Below are 13,963 nucleotides of genomic sequence, written 5' to 3'. Positions count from 1 at the left end.
TATGGGCCTTATTTAAATGACAGTACCATAGGTATGTATTCTATTTTCCTAAAATATCAGCATAAAATGATAAAGATGGAAAACTATAGTAATGGTAATAGTTAGGACTTTATTGTTAATGCTGCTGTCAAATTAACCAATGACAAATAATGTTGCTGTCAAATTAAACAATAAAAGGCACTATTTCATTTCAGTCCTGCAGTGGAATCTGAAATAATTAACAGTGATGAATTTAGATATTTAAAGAGATGTTGTCAAATTGAAGCTGTTTAATTTCAGCTAAAGCACTAAAGTAATTTTGGTGAAGTTACTCTGCCCCTTGAATAACCTCACTTTTAAAAAGACCCTATTGAATAGGTTTCAGAGTAGCAGCCATGTTAGTTTGTATCCGCAAAAAGAAAAGGAGTACTTGTGGAACCCTAGAGACTAAAATTTATTTCAGCATAAAGTGAGTTGTAGCTCACGAAAGCTTATGATCAAATAAATTTGTTAGTCTCTAAGGTGCCACAAGTACTCCTTTCCTATTGAATAGGTTATTTTTAAAATATTTTCCCCTCTTATGTTGAGGTGTAAATACACCAAACAAAAGGGAAATTATGAAACAGAGTTAAAGTGCTGCCCAGCTGAAAAAATGTTTTCTTAATTTAATTCAGTTACACTAATCTTAGGAATTACTTGCAACAGCAAGATTGTTTGTTTTTCAGAAACACAAGCAATTTAAAGGAACATGCATGCTTTTGTGGAAGGAGGTGTAAGCTGAAAGACAGCATGTCAAAAATGGCACATTTTTATGATAAACAGTGTCTATCTCACACTCTGAATCCTCCCTCCCTGGGAGCAGTCTATGTCTTCTTAAAAGGATTAACATCCCCTTACATACTCAGTTCAAAGTCCTGTTCTTACCCTTATCAGATAATAGTCTCTCTTGAAACCTACACAGATAGAATTTTCACACCATGCCATAGACTTGGGCACATCCGGCACACTGAAGTCCCCCTGAAGGATGAAAGGAAAATAAGTCACATTGGCAGCTTTAGGAGCTAACTATGCCTTCCCCGGGCTCCTTTTAATCTGTGGTCTGGAAAGCTTGTTTCATATTTAATTGTGGGGTAAGCAGTACAGTAACACTCAGCATATTACCCTTTCTTCACTCTTACACAGTAGGAAAGGTTTCTTTTAAGACTGAGCACCCTACTAGCTACAGAACTGCAAACATTAGTTATTACTGCAAAATATTGATATACTCATTGAATAATTCTCACTAACATCATGCTTGCTGCAGGAAAGGGCAGACTACATCTGTTTAAGAAGTGGAGTCTACTTTAGAATCACTCCCAACCCCTCCTGGCCAGGGAACGATAGCATTCAGATAGAATATCCCAACTCCATTTTCTGCACAGCAGCATTTTTCTGTAACTAGACAGTGTGATCTTTCTGAACAGTTATTTAATTGGGCCTCAAAGTGGACCAGAGCTAGAATGCAGAGGACAATTAGGATTGTATACAAATTGTACCTTTCTATCACTACCCATAGTCTTCAAGAGAAGAGTCAGTCTTCTGGTTCCTTGTGATTTTCATCCATATCTAGCTCCCAATCCATTATTTCGATGGTATCAACGCTTGGCTTTCAATTGCTGCTTCTTTGTTAAACCATGCAGCACCAATACTATCAAGTGCCCCCTGGAAGCAGAACCTAACACTAATTCTGAATTATACTGCTGATTAAACTGGGGTATTAAAAACAATCTGATACTCTGGCAAGGGCTCTCATACGGTTTAGTGGTTCCCACAGTACTATCTCACCTGTAGCTCATAGAACTCCCTGTCCTTCCAGAAATACAGCTGTAGCTTCTTCCGCACTGCCACGCACATCCTCAGTACCTCCTCCCCTGTATCAGAGTGCTGTGAAAACAGACAGCCTCACATGCGTTAGGATTAGAAGGTAAATAAGGACGATAATATAGGGCCATAAATAATCCTAAACCTATAGCACAACTGGTCAATGGACAAGCTAAGTAAATTTTCATGCTCCCATCAGGTCACCATGGACTATTTTCCTCACTGGGCCAAACCCAAAGTGGATGTCAATCAAGGTGCTGAACTTGAGTTCAGATGTGCATGCGGCCAGAAGAAAGATTCTTTGAGATGTATTCTGAAATAATTAATGCAAGATAAATCTAGGCCACAATAGAACTTTTATCAAGAACTCTAGTGTTAACGAAAGCTACCAGGATGACAGCCCTGGAGACTGAAGTTGAGTGTACACGACAGAAATGAATTGGGTAGCAGCAGTATAAGCTTACTCACACTTGTCACTGTACCTCAACCTTATTTTGGTGAGACCGCCTCGATACAGAAAAAGATAAGCCAAAACCTCAATGAACAGGCATAGACTGACCTTTCTGCAGAGACCAAACATTGTGATGGTGGTTTATGCAATGAGGACACCTGTTCCATTTCCCTGTGGACAAGATGCACCAAACCCTTTCATGTAGTTAGCCAGCCAGCCTTCAAGATGGTAATGGCTCACAGTCACTACTATCCTGAGCTAGACCTGAAGAGGTGAAAGCCACCAATTCCCATTGCCCATTATTCAGCCATCTACTCCCACTATTCTTCCTGTAGCTCCCACAATGTGCTAGGTGCTGTACAAACGAAGAAAGGCAGTCTTTCCCCAAGACCCTTCAGTCAACAAGAGAAGTTGTTTGTACCTTTTTTTCCTACTCTAAGTGGTCAATGGTGTTTTGCTGTCCCCAGCTGCCCTTCTACCTCATCATTAGTTAATTTCTTGACAGCGGCATGGTAGGAATAGGACTATGGAGAGGGCAGTGCTTTACATATCAGCTCCAAGAGGGGTTCCACATGGAGTCAAGCAGCGTGGGAGAAAAAGATAGCAGGTGGAAACTAATATTACTGGTGAAGTGGAAAGGACTGTGGCAATATGAAAAAGACAAGGACAGATCAGCATTAAAAATTGGCATTAGTCGGGACCTTGAATGCAAAGATGAAAAGCTTAACTCTTATGTGCTGAAGGAGTGGGGAACAAGGGATTCAAAGGAAGGGGGATATGATCATATTAATGAACTAATATGATCTAAGGTCCTATGTTTTGTATTCTAGTTAATTAGAACAGTTTATTGACAAGAGGCACCACTGTAAGTACACGCTAAGTCAGATACCCACACACAAAAAATAAACCCAGTTATAACAAGACACTTTGTAATGCTTGGATTTGCATGTTTCATACGATTTAGCATTAGCTGTATGTTAACACTAGAAGCCCAAGACTAAATAATTATGAGAAAATGTTTATCACTGGGCAAAAGTTTCAGCTTGCCTAATTACAAAGACCAAGCTCCCTTTGAAGAGTAAATCAAAGCACTAGAGGTAAACCATTAACTTAAGTCTCCTCTACCTATAAGCAAGGCTTGGGGACCAAAGTACAGGTAAACTGATTAACTGATGTTTGTGTAAATAAGACCATTTTTATAAGACCGTAGGACCAGGATGAAGGACCACCTTATCCTTATGGAACATTATATAGATTGAATCAGCCATTAATGTCTCCAAGACATTCTAGGTTAATGCAACTGTTACCAGAAACAATCTTCAGAGAAAGATGGTAAAGTGAAAATTTAAAGAATCACTCAGATGGTGGTTCCATTACCTTTGTAAGCCCCATTTTAAGTCCCAAGATGAGGATGGCTTCCAAACTCAAAAAAGCACTTGAAGAACCACTCTTTAAAAATCTCATCACTTAGGATGAAAATTCAGTTGAGTCTTGAATCAATGGGTGAAATGCCAAAATTACAACCAAGTGTACTCTTACAAAGTGGAGGAAGAGACCAAGACCAACATTTTTAAAACTTGGTGCCTGGAATGAAGTTCCTAAGTCCATTGTTAAACACATAAATAAGCAGTCTGATTTTCAGAAGTGCTGAACCCCAACATCTCCCAATTTCTCACATAATAAATTTAAAATGAAAATAACTTTGTAACGTACGAAAAACCCTCTGAGCAATTTGAAAGTTAGTCTTTGTTATGAGACTTTGTCAAAACACTTACAACATTAACCTGCCTCCACTTACCTGCAAGTCACAGGTGAACAGAGATGCACCTTTTGCCTTAGAGACTGTGGTGATTTGTTGAAATGTCAACAGGTCGTGGACATAAATGTTATTTTCTGTTTTAGACAAAATTCCTTAATTATTGTCCAATAATTTAAAACATGCAACTCATTTTTAGTTTACAGAAACTATCACAAGACACTTTACAAATTTAAGTACGTTTACAAAGCAGATCCAAACTAGTGAGAGAAATTTTAAGTTTCAGGATAGGAAGGAGACTGGTTTCTTTTCCCCCCTTGACAATTTGAAAACAATCAGTGAGGCAGAGACAAAAAGGTTTCTGGGTTGCAGAAGACTTTCACACCAACTGTGGCAAGACTGCACGAAGGAACCAAGAACGGGTGCTAAACAAGCAAACAAAGTGGAAGACAGAAGAGAAAGCAGGCCGCAGCAAGTTCATGATAGAAGCTCTCATTAAAAAAAGACCATTTTGAACTGGCTCCTGAAATTTGTGGGTGGTGAACAGAGTTGAAAGTTGGAGCTGGTGTGGTCAAGTTTTTGTACGCACGAGAACGCAGGCAGCAGCATTCTACACATGCTGGAGTCGGGAGAGCTGGGACTTGGAGGTCAAAAAGGAAGGAGTTGTACCATAAGTAAAAAGAGACAAGGAAGATCAAAATTCAAGAATAAGTTCACCCAACATACAGTACTCAAAATTCTTGCATAAGTTATTTGAATATTAGTGGTCTGTTCCCCAAATGTCTTTACTGGCTTAAGGGTAGCCCAGCTGCTTCTTAACCTATACTGCACAACACTTCCCTGCAAATTAGAGGGCTGAATTCTAGACTCTGACTTTTCAGCAACTAGACCGCCATGCAGGTGTGAAGAAGGACCACCCCAAATCAAGATGGTGGCAAACTGTTTTAAGAATAAACCTTAGAGTAGATGAGAGTGTGAATTATTCACTTTCCTTGGTACAACAAACGGATAGTCTATACGGGGGGTGGGGGGAAAAAGAGATGTCATGCTCAGCCAAGTAATTGCACCAAAAAAAGAATTGAATACTGAAACATATACTTCACTTACCTAACAAACTGACCAGAATTTTAAATTGGGAAACAACATGAATCTGAAAAGAGAATTGTATTAAAGCAACATCTCTACAAGCCAAACACTCTTCCCTGCCCAGCACCCAGACATGGACAGAGATTTAATTAGTCTATGCAAAGAGTTTTATTTACCCACACAAGGCAATGAAGATTGGGCTACTGTTACAGTAGCTGGAGAAATGCTGCATAGAAAGTACAATCCCATACCTATACTCATGAAGTGTCTGATAAAGCTAGCTTATATTGTTTATATCCTTTCCTAGTGAGGAAGCTTAACAACGTAGATCTCTTTAACAAGATTTAACCATGTTCTGGTGCTTTACCAATAAAAGGATGTAAATGATTCCTTAAAAACTACTGGCAAGGTGCAGTGACATATTCAGTGTGCTAACATCTATCGAAATTAAAATAATAAAATTGACAGCAAGTCAGTACACAGCTATTCTAGATTCCAGCCTCTAATAGGCTAAACAATATTTGCACTTTAATGGCATGTTTCATCTAAGGATATCAAGTGCTTTACTTCATTAATTCTATCACCATGTCAGACAGCAATGTATTATCTCCATCGTACAAACATGTATGATTTGCTGGAGGTCACAGCGATTCAATAAATGAGTCCTAACACCAAGTCATCTGCTGTAACCAGCAATCCAAGTTCCTTCCTACTGTAGGAAGGGACTGTGGACAAACTCACAGTCTAGTTTCTGCCACTCCGAACAAAGTTTACTGTTTAAAAAAAAAAAAGCCTTCTGGGGATTCCAGATTAATGTATTTCACATTGCACCCTCTTAGTGGAAACACCAGCAATCTTTCCCAATGTCAACAACTGCCATTTCCTACCTGCTGAATCTTTTTTGAGAAGTTCTTGTTGGATTTCTCTAGTGTCACTTCAAATCTGTTGCAACCTACCAAGCAGAGGTTAAAGAGTGACATAAAATCACAGTTGCCTTTAGATTTATTACTGCATAAAACCTTACTCTAAGTCCCATAAATTATAGCAGAAATCGAATTAAACATCTAATCACAGAAGATTGCATGTCTTGCAAGAACTGTGTGCTTCCTTTTTCTTAAACCAGTTTGTGAGATCTGAGGTTGTCATACATATGTTGCTGGGGATTCCAAAAACATGGTTTAACTTCATGAAGTCAGCAAATAAGAAGGTCCCATCATTAACTAAATCCTTGCCTTGGAATCTCAGATCCTAATATAATTTAATTAAATATTTAAAAACCCCAAGCTATGAAGACAGCCCTAAAGCACCTTTTTTCCCAGCCAAACAAATACCAGCAACTCAAATCTCCAGGAAGCACATCATTGCAAGACGGAAAAAGAAAAAAAAACTTCACTACAAGGGTTTAAAAGGAGTTTTATGGATACAAACTTACAGCCACTTTCTGATGATGTAACCTCTCCTGGTATTGATGCAAAAAGGGGGAGAAATTTACCAAGTGAGACAAAAGACACTACCAACTCAAGTCAGCATGATCTATTGAAACAGACTTCCTATGGAGGCTGGGAAAAATGAGCTAGAATTAGGGTTTAGGAATCCAAGTATATACAATAGAAAGAGAATCCTTCTGAGAGCAGGTGCAATTGGGGGCAGATGTGCCACACCTTTTTACTTTTTCCTTTGCAATCCAATGAACTATTAAATTAAAGTACATTTAATAGTATGGCTTTCTGCACATTATAACTGGTAGATACCGGAGATCTAGATCTGTTTAACACGAGTAATTTTATATATGATTCTAAATATAATAGGCTCTTTGTGGCATTACCAGAATGGACTAAGGCCACTTGTGACCACTTCCTCAAAAGACAGAGAGGGGAGTACTTTTTGGTCTAGATTATGTTAGGATTCTGAACCAGTTTTAATTTTATTATGTGTATCAATCAAGATGGTGGGTCTCACCTTTTAATTAAGTTGCCCTTTTACTGCACCACCAATCTGATCTATTCACTAGGTTCTGTTACAGTTTATGCATGTTGGGTATTGTATTAATGCACATTACACTAATTTACTGTAAACACACATGTGGAAACCATTATAGTTCAGCTAGATAACCAGAAACTTTATGCTTAAACTCTGTACTGTTTTCTTTTTATTTTATCATCTTAATACAATTCTTAACTTTGGTGGAATCTTGTGAGAAAGGGTAATTTTTAAAGCAGATGGTAAACTCTAGAAGACAGAGAGAAGGAAAGAAAAGGTAAGATCTGTACATATTGCAGTGGCCCTGTATAAACATTTTCGTAAGCAATAGGTGATAAAAGCCGCTGTTCAGTATACTAAATGTACCAGGGTACCAGTATTAGAGTCACTGAAGAGTGGAGAATGATACATTGTCATAATATTGCACAAAAGTTTGGGGTTTTTTGTACAAGCTCACCTATATCCTTCCTGATCCTGTAAAGGAGGAGATGCCCTTGTTTGGTGCCAACAAGCAGCCATTCCTCTGTAAGATAAGAGAATTCTTATCAGTACCAATAAGAATACCCCCCTCAGCTAAAATTAATCTGAAAATTCTTCATCTTTTTAAACCGAAGCCCACTGTTGAATGGTCCAAAACATATTATGGCAAATTTCGGCTGGAGAACATGCATGGCTCTTCCACTGTTTCCCTAGAGCAGGGGTAGGCAAACTTTTTGGCCCAAGGGCCACATCTGGGTACGGAAATTGTATGGTTGGCCATGAATGCTCACAAAATTGGGGGTTGCGGTAAGGGCTCCGGTTGGGGGTGCAGGCTCTGGGGTGGGGCCAGAAATGAGGAGTTCAGGGTGTGGGAGGGAGCTCCAGGTTGGGGCAGGGGTATGGGGCTGAGGGCATGGGGTGCGGGCTCTGGGGTGTGGGACCGATGGGTTCAGAGGGGGATATGGGCTGGGGCAAGGGGTCGGGGCACAAGGTGCAGGCTCTGGGCGGTGCTTACCTCAAGCAGCTCCCAGAAGCAGCTTAATGTCCCCCCCAGCTCCCACGCAGAGACATGGTCAGGCAGCTCTGCGTGCTGCCCCATCTGCAGGTGCCACCCCTGAAGCTCCTATTGGCCCCATTTTCTGGCCAATGGGAGCTGCGGGGGCAGTGGCAGTGTGCAAAGCCCACTGGCTGCCCATATACATAGGAGCCGGAGGAAGCCGTATAGAGCTAGCCTCCAACCCTGCTCCCTGGCAGGAGCTTGAGGGCTGGATTTAAAGGTCTGAAGGGCTGGATGCAGCCCCCGGACTGTAGTTTGCCCACGTCTGCCTTAGCGGAAGTGCTTGCATATAGAGTAACCTTTGTTTTGGGAAACAAACATTTCCAGGGATCAGGAAAGAAGTATGAAAACATGTCCTCAACACAGGAGCCTACTTGCTCATAATTAGGGCCCTATCAAATTCACGGCCATGAAAAACATGTCATGGACCATGAAATCTGATCTTGTGTGTGCTTTTATCCCATACTATACAGATTTCACAGTGGAGACCAATGTTTTTCGAATTGGAGGTCCTGACCAAAAAGCCAGTTGCAGGCAGGGGGGTGGGGGGAGAGTGTCGCAAGGTTATTTTAAGGAGGTCATGGTATTGTCACCCTTACTTCTGCACTGCCTTCAGAGCTGGGTGGCTGGAGAGTGGCAGCTGTTGACTGAGGGCCCAGATCTGCAGGCAACAGCGCAGAAGTAAGGGTGGCAATAATCATAACATGCTGTCTTTACTTCTGTCCTGCTGTTTGAGGAGGCTCTGCCTTCAGAGCTCGGATCCCAGTTAGCAGCTTCCATTCCCCAGCTGCCCAACCCTGAAGGTGGCACTGCCGCCACCAACAGTGCAGGAGTAAGGGTAGCAGTACTGCAGCCCCCCTACAATAACCTTGCAATCCCCCACAACTCCTTTTCATGTCAGGACACAACACCATGAGATTTCCAAACACAACACCATGAGATTTCACATTTAAATAGATGAAATCATGACATTTATGATTTTTAAAATCCTATGATTGTAAAATTGACCAAAATGGACTGTGAATTAGATAGGGCCCTACTCATAATGAAGTAAAAGTAAAAGGGAGAGAGCGCTCCGCATTCTTCATAAATATACATAAACTACTTTTCAAGCATTAGCTGCTGCATATAAATGCCTGGTGTTCCTCCCAACTTATTGGTCTACACAGTGAAAAACTGGAGGGAGCAAGACAAATTTAGATACTACCATTTGTGAGTTCTGACTTTGAACACAGTAGTCAAACATTTAGAAGTCACAGTGGTCCCCAGGAATTATTCAATTATGTCTGACATGATTACATTAGTTAGAAAAAAAAACAGTATTTGAGTTGCTGTGACACATAAAAGTCATTTTGGATTTACGAAGTAGAATACTTGAGAAATCCACTGTTTTTCCACACACACACACAGGTACATTGCATATTAGAAGGCTTTGAATCTAAGTATTGCTGTGCAACTCATGCACAAAAATTTTTGTTCATTAAATTTCAATTAATCTTTAGCTTCATAACAGGGAAAACTTTACTAAACATATGAAATTTACCTTTCCCTTTTTCACACCATATTTTCTCAAAGCTACTTGTGATTTAACAAGATCTTGCTTCTCCTGAGCCTCCTCTTCCCCTATTTAATCAGAAATTAAGTCATAAAACTGGAAGTACAACATCTCTATTCCATGAGACTGTTGTGCTCAAAAAACCCACAGGATTATGACTTCAATGAAACAAATAAATCTGTTTTGCAATGAAGTTTCTCAATTTCAATGTTTTCTCCACTGTATTAGTGCCACTCTAAGGAATATATTCAATTTAGCTACAGAATTTAAATCACAGTGTTTTGTTTTTAAGGCTTAATTAAAAACAAGCCAAGTTTCTGACAAAAAGAAAAGGAGTACTTGTGGCACCTTAGAGACTAACAAATTTATTAGAGCATAAGCTTTCGTGAGCTACAGCTCACTTCATCGGATGCATTGAGCTGTAGCTCACGAAAGCTTATGCTCTAATAAATTTGTTAGTCTCTAAGGTGCCACAAGTACTCCTTTTCTTTTTGCGAATACAGACTAACACGACTGCTACTCTGAAACCGTTTCTGACAAAGTTACTCTTTTACATGAAAGTTTTTGTTCCATAATATAACATTTCTTTGAAACTGCTCCAATGGTTTAGTATTAAAGAGTCACAGAGAAAACTGATTAGACCATAGATGAGGCAGTCAGAGGTGTATGATAAATAAAACCTATTCACCTAGGTATCACTAACACAAGTTTGCTATGAACTATCTACTTGCTAAACTTGATTTGTTAATATCACAGCTTTGCTAATAGTAACAAGCAATCTACAAGAAAGAAAATTACAGGGAGAAACTAGCTAACCCATATTTATAAATATGGAAACATTTTATACCACTATAAGTAATCACTATTCCATTTACAGTAATAACAGTTACTTGAATTGTCACTTAGGCCTGATCTACACCTTAAAATTTGAGTCAATATAGGTTGGCACAGCCCTGAGAGACATAGCTGCTAGTTCAATGGAAAAATGATTCTATTGACCTAACTAACCTCACTTGGGCATGTGGGGTGTTTACCTACACTGATAGAAAATCCCTTTCTGCCAGCACAGACTGCATCTACACTGTGACTTTTCATCAGCATAGCTATGGTGCTGTAACTATGCCCGTAGTCCCAGAGTATACACACAGCCTTGGATAACAGTTCTAACCCACCAGGTCAGATTGTTTTGTATTTAAGACACAAAGAATGGGTTTATTCACAAATAAAACACACCAGGTAGAGAAACGCAAAGTATCACTTCTTATGCTACACAAGAACACATTTTCTCCCTCTCTACCATTCAGACTCACACTTAACACACAATAAGAAAAGGAGTACTTGTGGCACCTTAAGAGACTAACAAATTTATTAGAGCATAAGCTTTCGTGAGTTACAGCTCACTTCATCGGATGCATTTGGTGGAAAGTTTTTTTAACAATGGGTGTTACCATACACACTGTAATGAGAGCGATCAGGTAAGGTGAGCTATTACCAGCAGGAGAGCAGGGTGTGTGTGTGGGGGGGAAACCTTTTGTAGTGATATCAAGGTGGGCCATTTCCAGCAGTTGACAAAAAACTGTAGCTCACGAAAGCTTATGCTCTAATAAATTTGTTAGTCTCTAAGGTGCCACAAGTACTCCTTTTCTTTTTGCGAATACAGACTAACACGGCTGCTACTCTGAAACAGACCAAAGTGTTTCACTTCCACTACCCTTCAAAAGCGCATCTTTTTAATGCGTGGAGGCTACAAATCACACTTCAGCCCAATTCCAGTCCCCTCTCTCTATTCCCTGTAACGGGGGCTCAAGCCCCGCTAGCCGTTGCCCTGGGCTACGCTAGTTTATAGAAACCCCAGAATTCACCACGAAGTCTGGGGCGTGTGTTTTTAGAAAAAGCTTCGAGCCCTTCCCGAGAGGAACCCACCCCACGGACGGAAACAGCCGCAGCGAGCCGGGAGGCGGAGGGCAACGCGGTGTCACAGGGGTGTTTGGAGCCACTGGGCTCAGCGACGGCGATCAGGGCGCGGGGTCACAAGCGGGCCGCGGCCTCGGAGCTGGCCCCAGCAGCAGGCGGAGGAACCGCCGCCCCGCCACCGCGGGGTCCCCGGGGGAGGGGCTAAGGGCCGTGGGAAGGAGCCCGGGGGCAGCCCCGCCGCTCACCCCAAGCCGCCAGACAGTCTATCTGCAGCGGCAGCTTCTCCAGGATCGGCACCGGCTCGAAGGCGTCGTGCATGGCGGCAGCTCCCCGCACTCGCTCTGGGCTGGTAGCGCCACCTCAGCCGCACCCCCGGGCCGGCCGGGCTGGAGAATCCTGCGCCGCCCTGACGCGGGGCCCCCGCGTGCCCAAGTACAGGCCCAGCTGAGCCCCAACCCTTCCCGGCAGCCCCCGCGCCCAGCGCGTTCCGCTTCCCTGCCGGAGCCCGCCCACAAGCTCCGCCTCCTCCCCAGGGCAAGCTCCGCCCCCCGGCTCCTGTCCCGCCCTAGGCCCCGCCCCCTCGCCGAGTTTGCGGCCTCGCCTGTGGGTCCCGCCGGCTCACGGCTCCTCGCCGCACCCGCAAGGCCTGTGCCCCTTGGAGGCGCCTCCTCCGCCCCGAGACGTTCCGCTCCCGCTTCGCTGGGCTCCGCACCAGGCCCGGCCCTTCCCTCCCCCCGCACGGGGCGAGTCCCCCCCCCCCCGCTGCCAGCCCGGCCTCCCCCATCCCTGCACTGCCCCCTCGCCCTTCCCCCGGCCCGGCCCGGCCCGGCCCATGCACAGGGGGCCCGCCCGCCCGCCCGCCCCTAGACCTGTAGCTCAGAGCTCGTCTGCGCGCCGCGACTCTGCCACTTCTCAGCGGCGTGGCCACAAAGCCAACGCGCTGTTCACCAGGGGTAACGTGGCTCCTGCTCGCTGAAGCAGGACCCCGGGCCCTGAGAGCTGTGAACTTCCCGTCCCTCTTAATGGGGGGGCTAGAAACACCGAGGCTGCTGCCTCCTTAAACAGGTACAACAGTCGCTACTTCCCGGCTGCTCAGCTTGGCAGAATCAGCCGGCCAACACGCCTGCAGCCGTGGGCCATGAAGCAGTAAATACTGGCGCACGCAGGAAGGCATCCCATTAAAACACAAGCGCTGGCCCAGGGAGTTCAAGCTGCTGTTCGCTTCTGACCGTTCCCCCAACATTTAAGGTACCAGGAGCCTGCCCAGAGAAGGGGGCAAAGGAGTGTGTATCACCCTGTAACAGTAGCTATTAGAGTCACCGGTGTAAGCATGACCCATCTCGCAGTGACTAGGACCAAACTAAAATAAAAAGCCAGCTCCGTTCCAGCACGCGCAGACGTGTGCGTTCATGACCTGAGCTTTATCTGCTTCCGTAGGGCTAAAACACCAAGGGGCATCCAGTGCCTATGCACCAAACTCACAACTTATCAAAATGCATCCGATGAAGTGAGCTGTAGCTCACGAAAGCTTATGCTCAAATAAATTTGTTTATTTGTCTCTAAGGTGCCACAAGTACTCCTTTTCTTTTTGCGAATACAGACGAACACGGCTGCTACTCTGAAACCTATCAAAAGAACTGTTACACTTGCTAAGACCAATTGGCCAGCTAGCTTAGGATCCTGTCTCCTTTCCTAGACAGTTTACAGTAGAAAATGAATAAAGCTTATCAGCCTTAATAAAATGAAGTTTACATTTTGATCATATAGTTACATCATGCCTTTGCAACCATTTGGCACCCTACTTTTTACTGCCTCTCACAGTTAAAATGAGAATAGTAGTGGTGTTACTGTCCTAAAACAAACATATTGCTCTCTTTGACTTCTGTACTATCAGCAAGGATGTATTATCACTTTATGCGTGTACAGTATTTATGATACAATTGTACCCATTACTTCATAGGGTAGAAGGCAAACTCCATCATTGTCACCCTCTTCAGCGACTGCATGTGAGCCTTTATTCATTCTCTTTCCATCAAGGCTGATGGTTCTTCCCTTCATCAAATGACCCTAGTCTCTCCCTCATCTAATTCTACCAAGCTTCTGCCACCCTCATCAGATCCTGACTCCTCCTGGGTCTGAGTCTGTGACCTGGGGGAGCTTCACAGGGATCTCCCACCTATGCTCCCACTGCCATGCTCGAGCCTCCACCTTTAACACATAAAATTTGCATAACTTTAAAATAGTGTGCAGAATTTTAATCTTTTTTTGGCATAGAATGCCCTCAGGAGGAACCACTTGCACTGTTAAGTATCCTACTGCTCATGAGACTAATCTCAAATATAAGTT

The 13,963-nt window shown here is 43.1% G+C and overlaps 1 protein-coding gene across 6 annotated transcripts in view; it reads right to left on the bottom strand.

The window, feature by feature from the left end:
* The window catches only part of VPS39 (VPS39 subunit of HOPS complex), a 32,578-nt gene extending 20,414 nt beyond the window's left edge, over nt 1-12,164 (bottom strand). Inside the window, exons 1-9 of one of the 6 annotated variants that reach the window (XM_038405358.2) lie at nt 11,863-12,092; nt 7,570-7,635; nt 6,565-6,591; nt 6,020-6,084; nt 5,154-5,196; nt 4,636-4,686; nt 4,089-4,183; nt 1,804-1,902; nt 904-996 (exon numbers count right to left, since the gene is read on the bottom strand). In XM_038405358.2, the coding sequence (XP_038261286.1) occupies nt 904-996; nt 1,804-1,902; nt 4,089-4,183; nt 4,636-4,686; nt 5,154-5,196; nt 6,020-6,084; nt 6,565-6,591; nt 7,570-7,635; nt 11,863-11,935 (612 nt within the window). In that variant the 5' untranslated portion in view covers nt 11,936-12,092. Of the gene's footprint in view, nt 1-903; nt 997-1,803; nt 1,903-2,398; nt 2,706-4,088; nt 4,184-4,635; nt 4,687-5,153; nt 5,197-6,019; nt 6,085-6,564; nt 6,592-7,569; nt 7,636-11,862 lie in introns of those variants that run through there. The other 5 variants (XM_038405351.2, XM_038405354.2, XM_038405352.2 and 2 more) reach the window with 5 other exon arrangements.
* Between the last annotated feature and the right edge of the window lie 1,799 nt (nt 12,165-13,963).

Source organism: Dermochelys coriacea, chromosome 6 (genome assembly GCF_009764565.3).
Source record: "Dermochelys coriacea isolate rDerCor1 chromosome 6, rDerCor1.pri.v4, whole genome shotgun sequence".
Classification (NCBI taxonomy): domain Eukaryota; kingdom Metazoa; phylum Chordata; order Testudines; family Dermochelyidae; genus Dermochelys; species Dermochelys coriacea.
The sequence above is the reverse complement of the archived record's forward strand: the minus strand, read 5'-3'. Positions and strand labels throughout refer to the sequence as shown.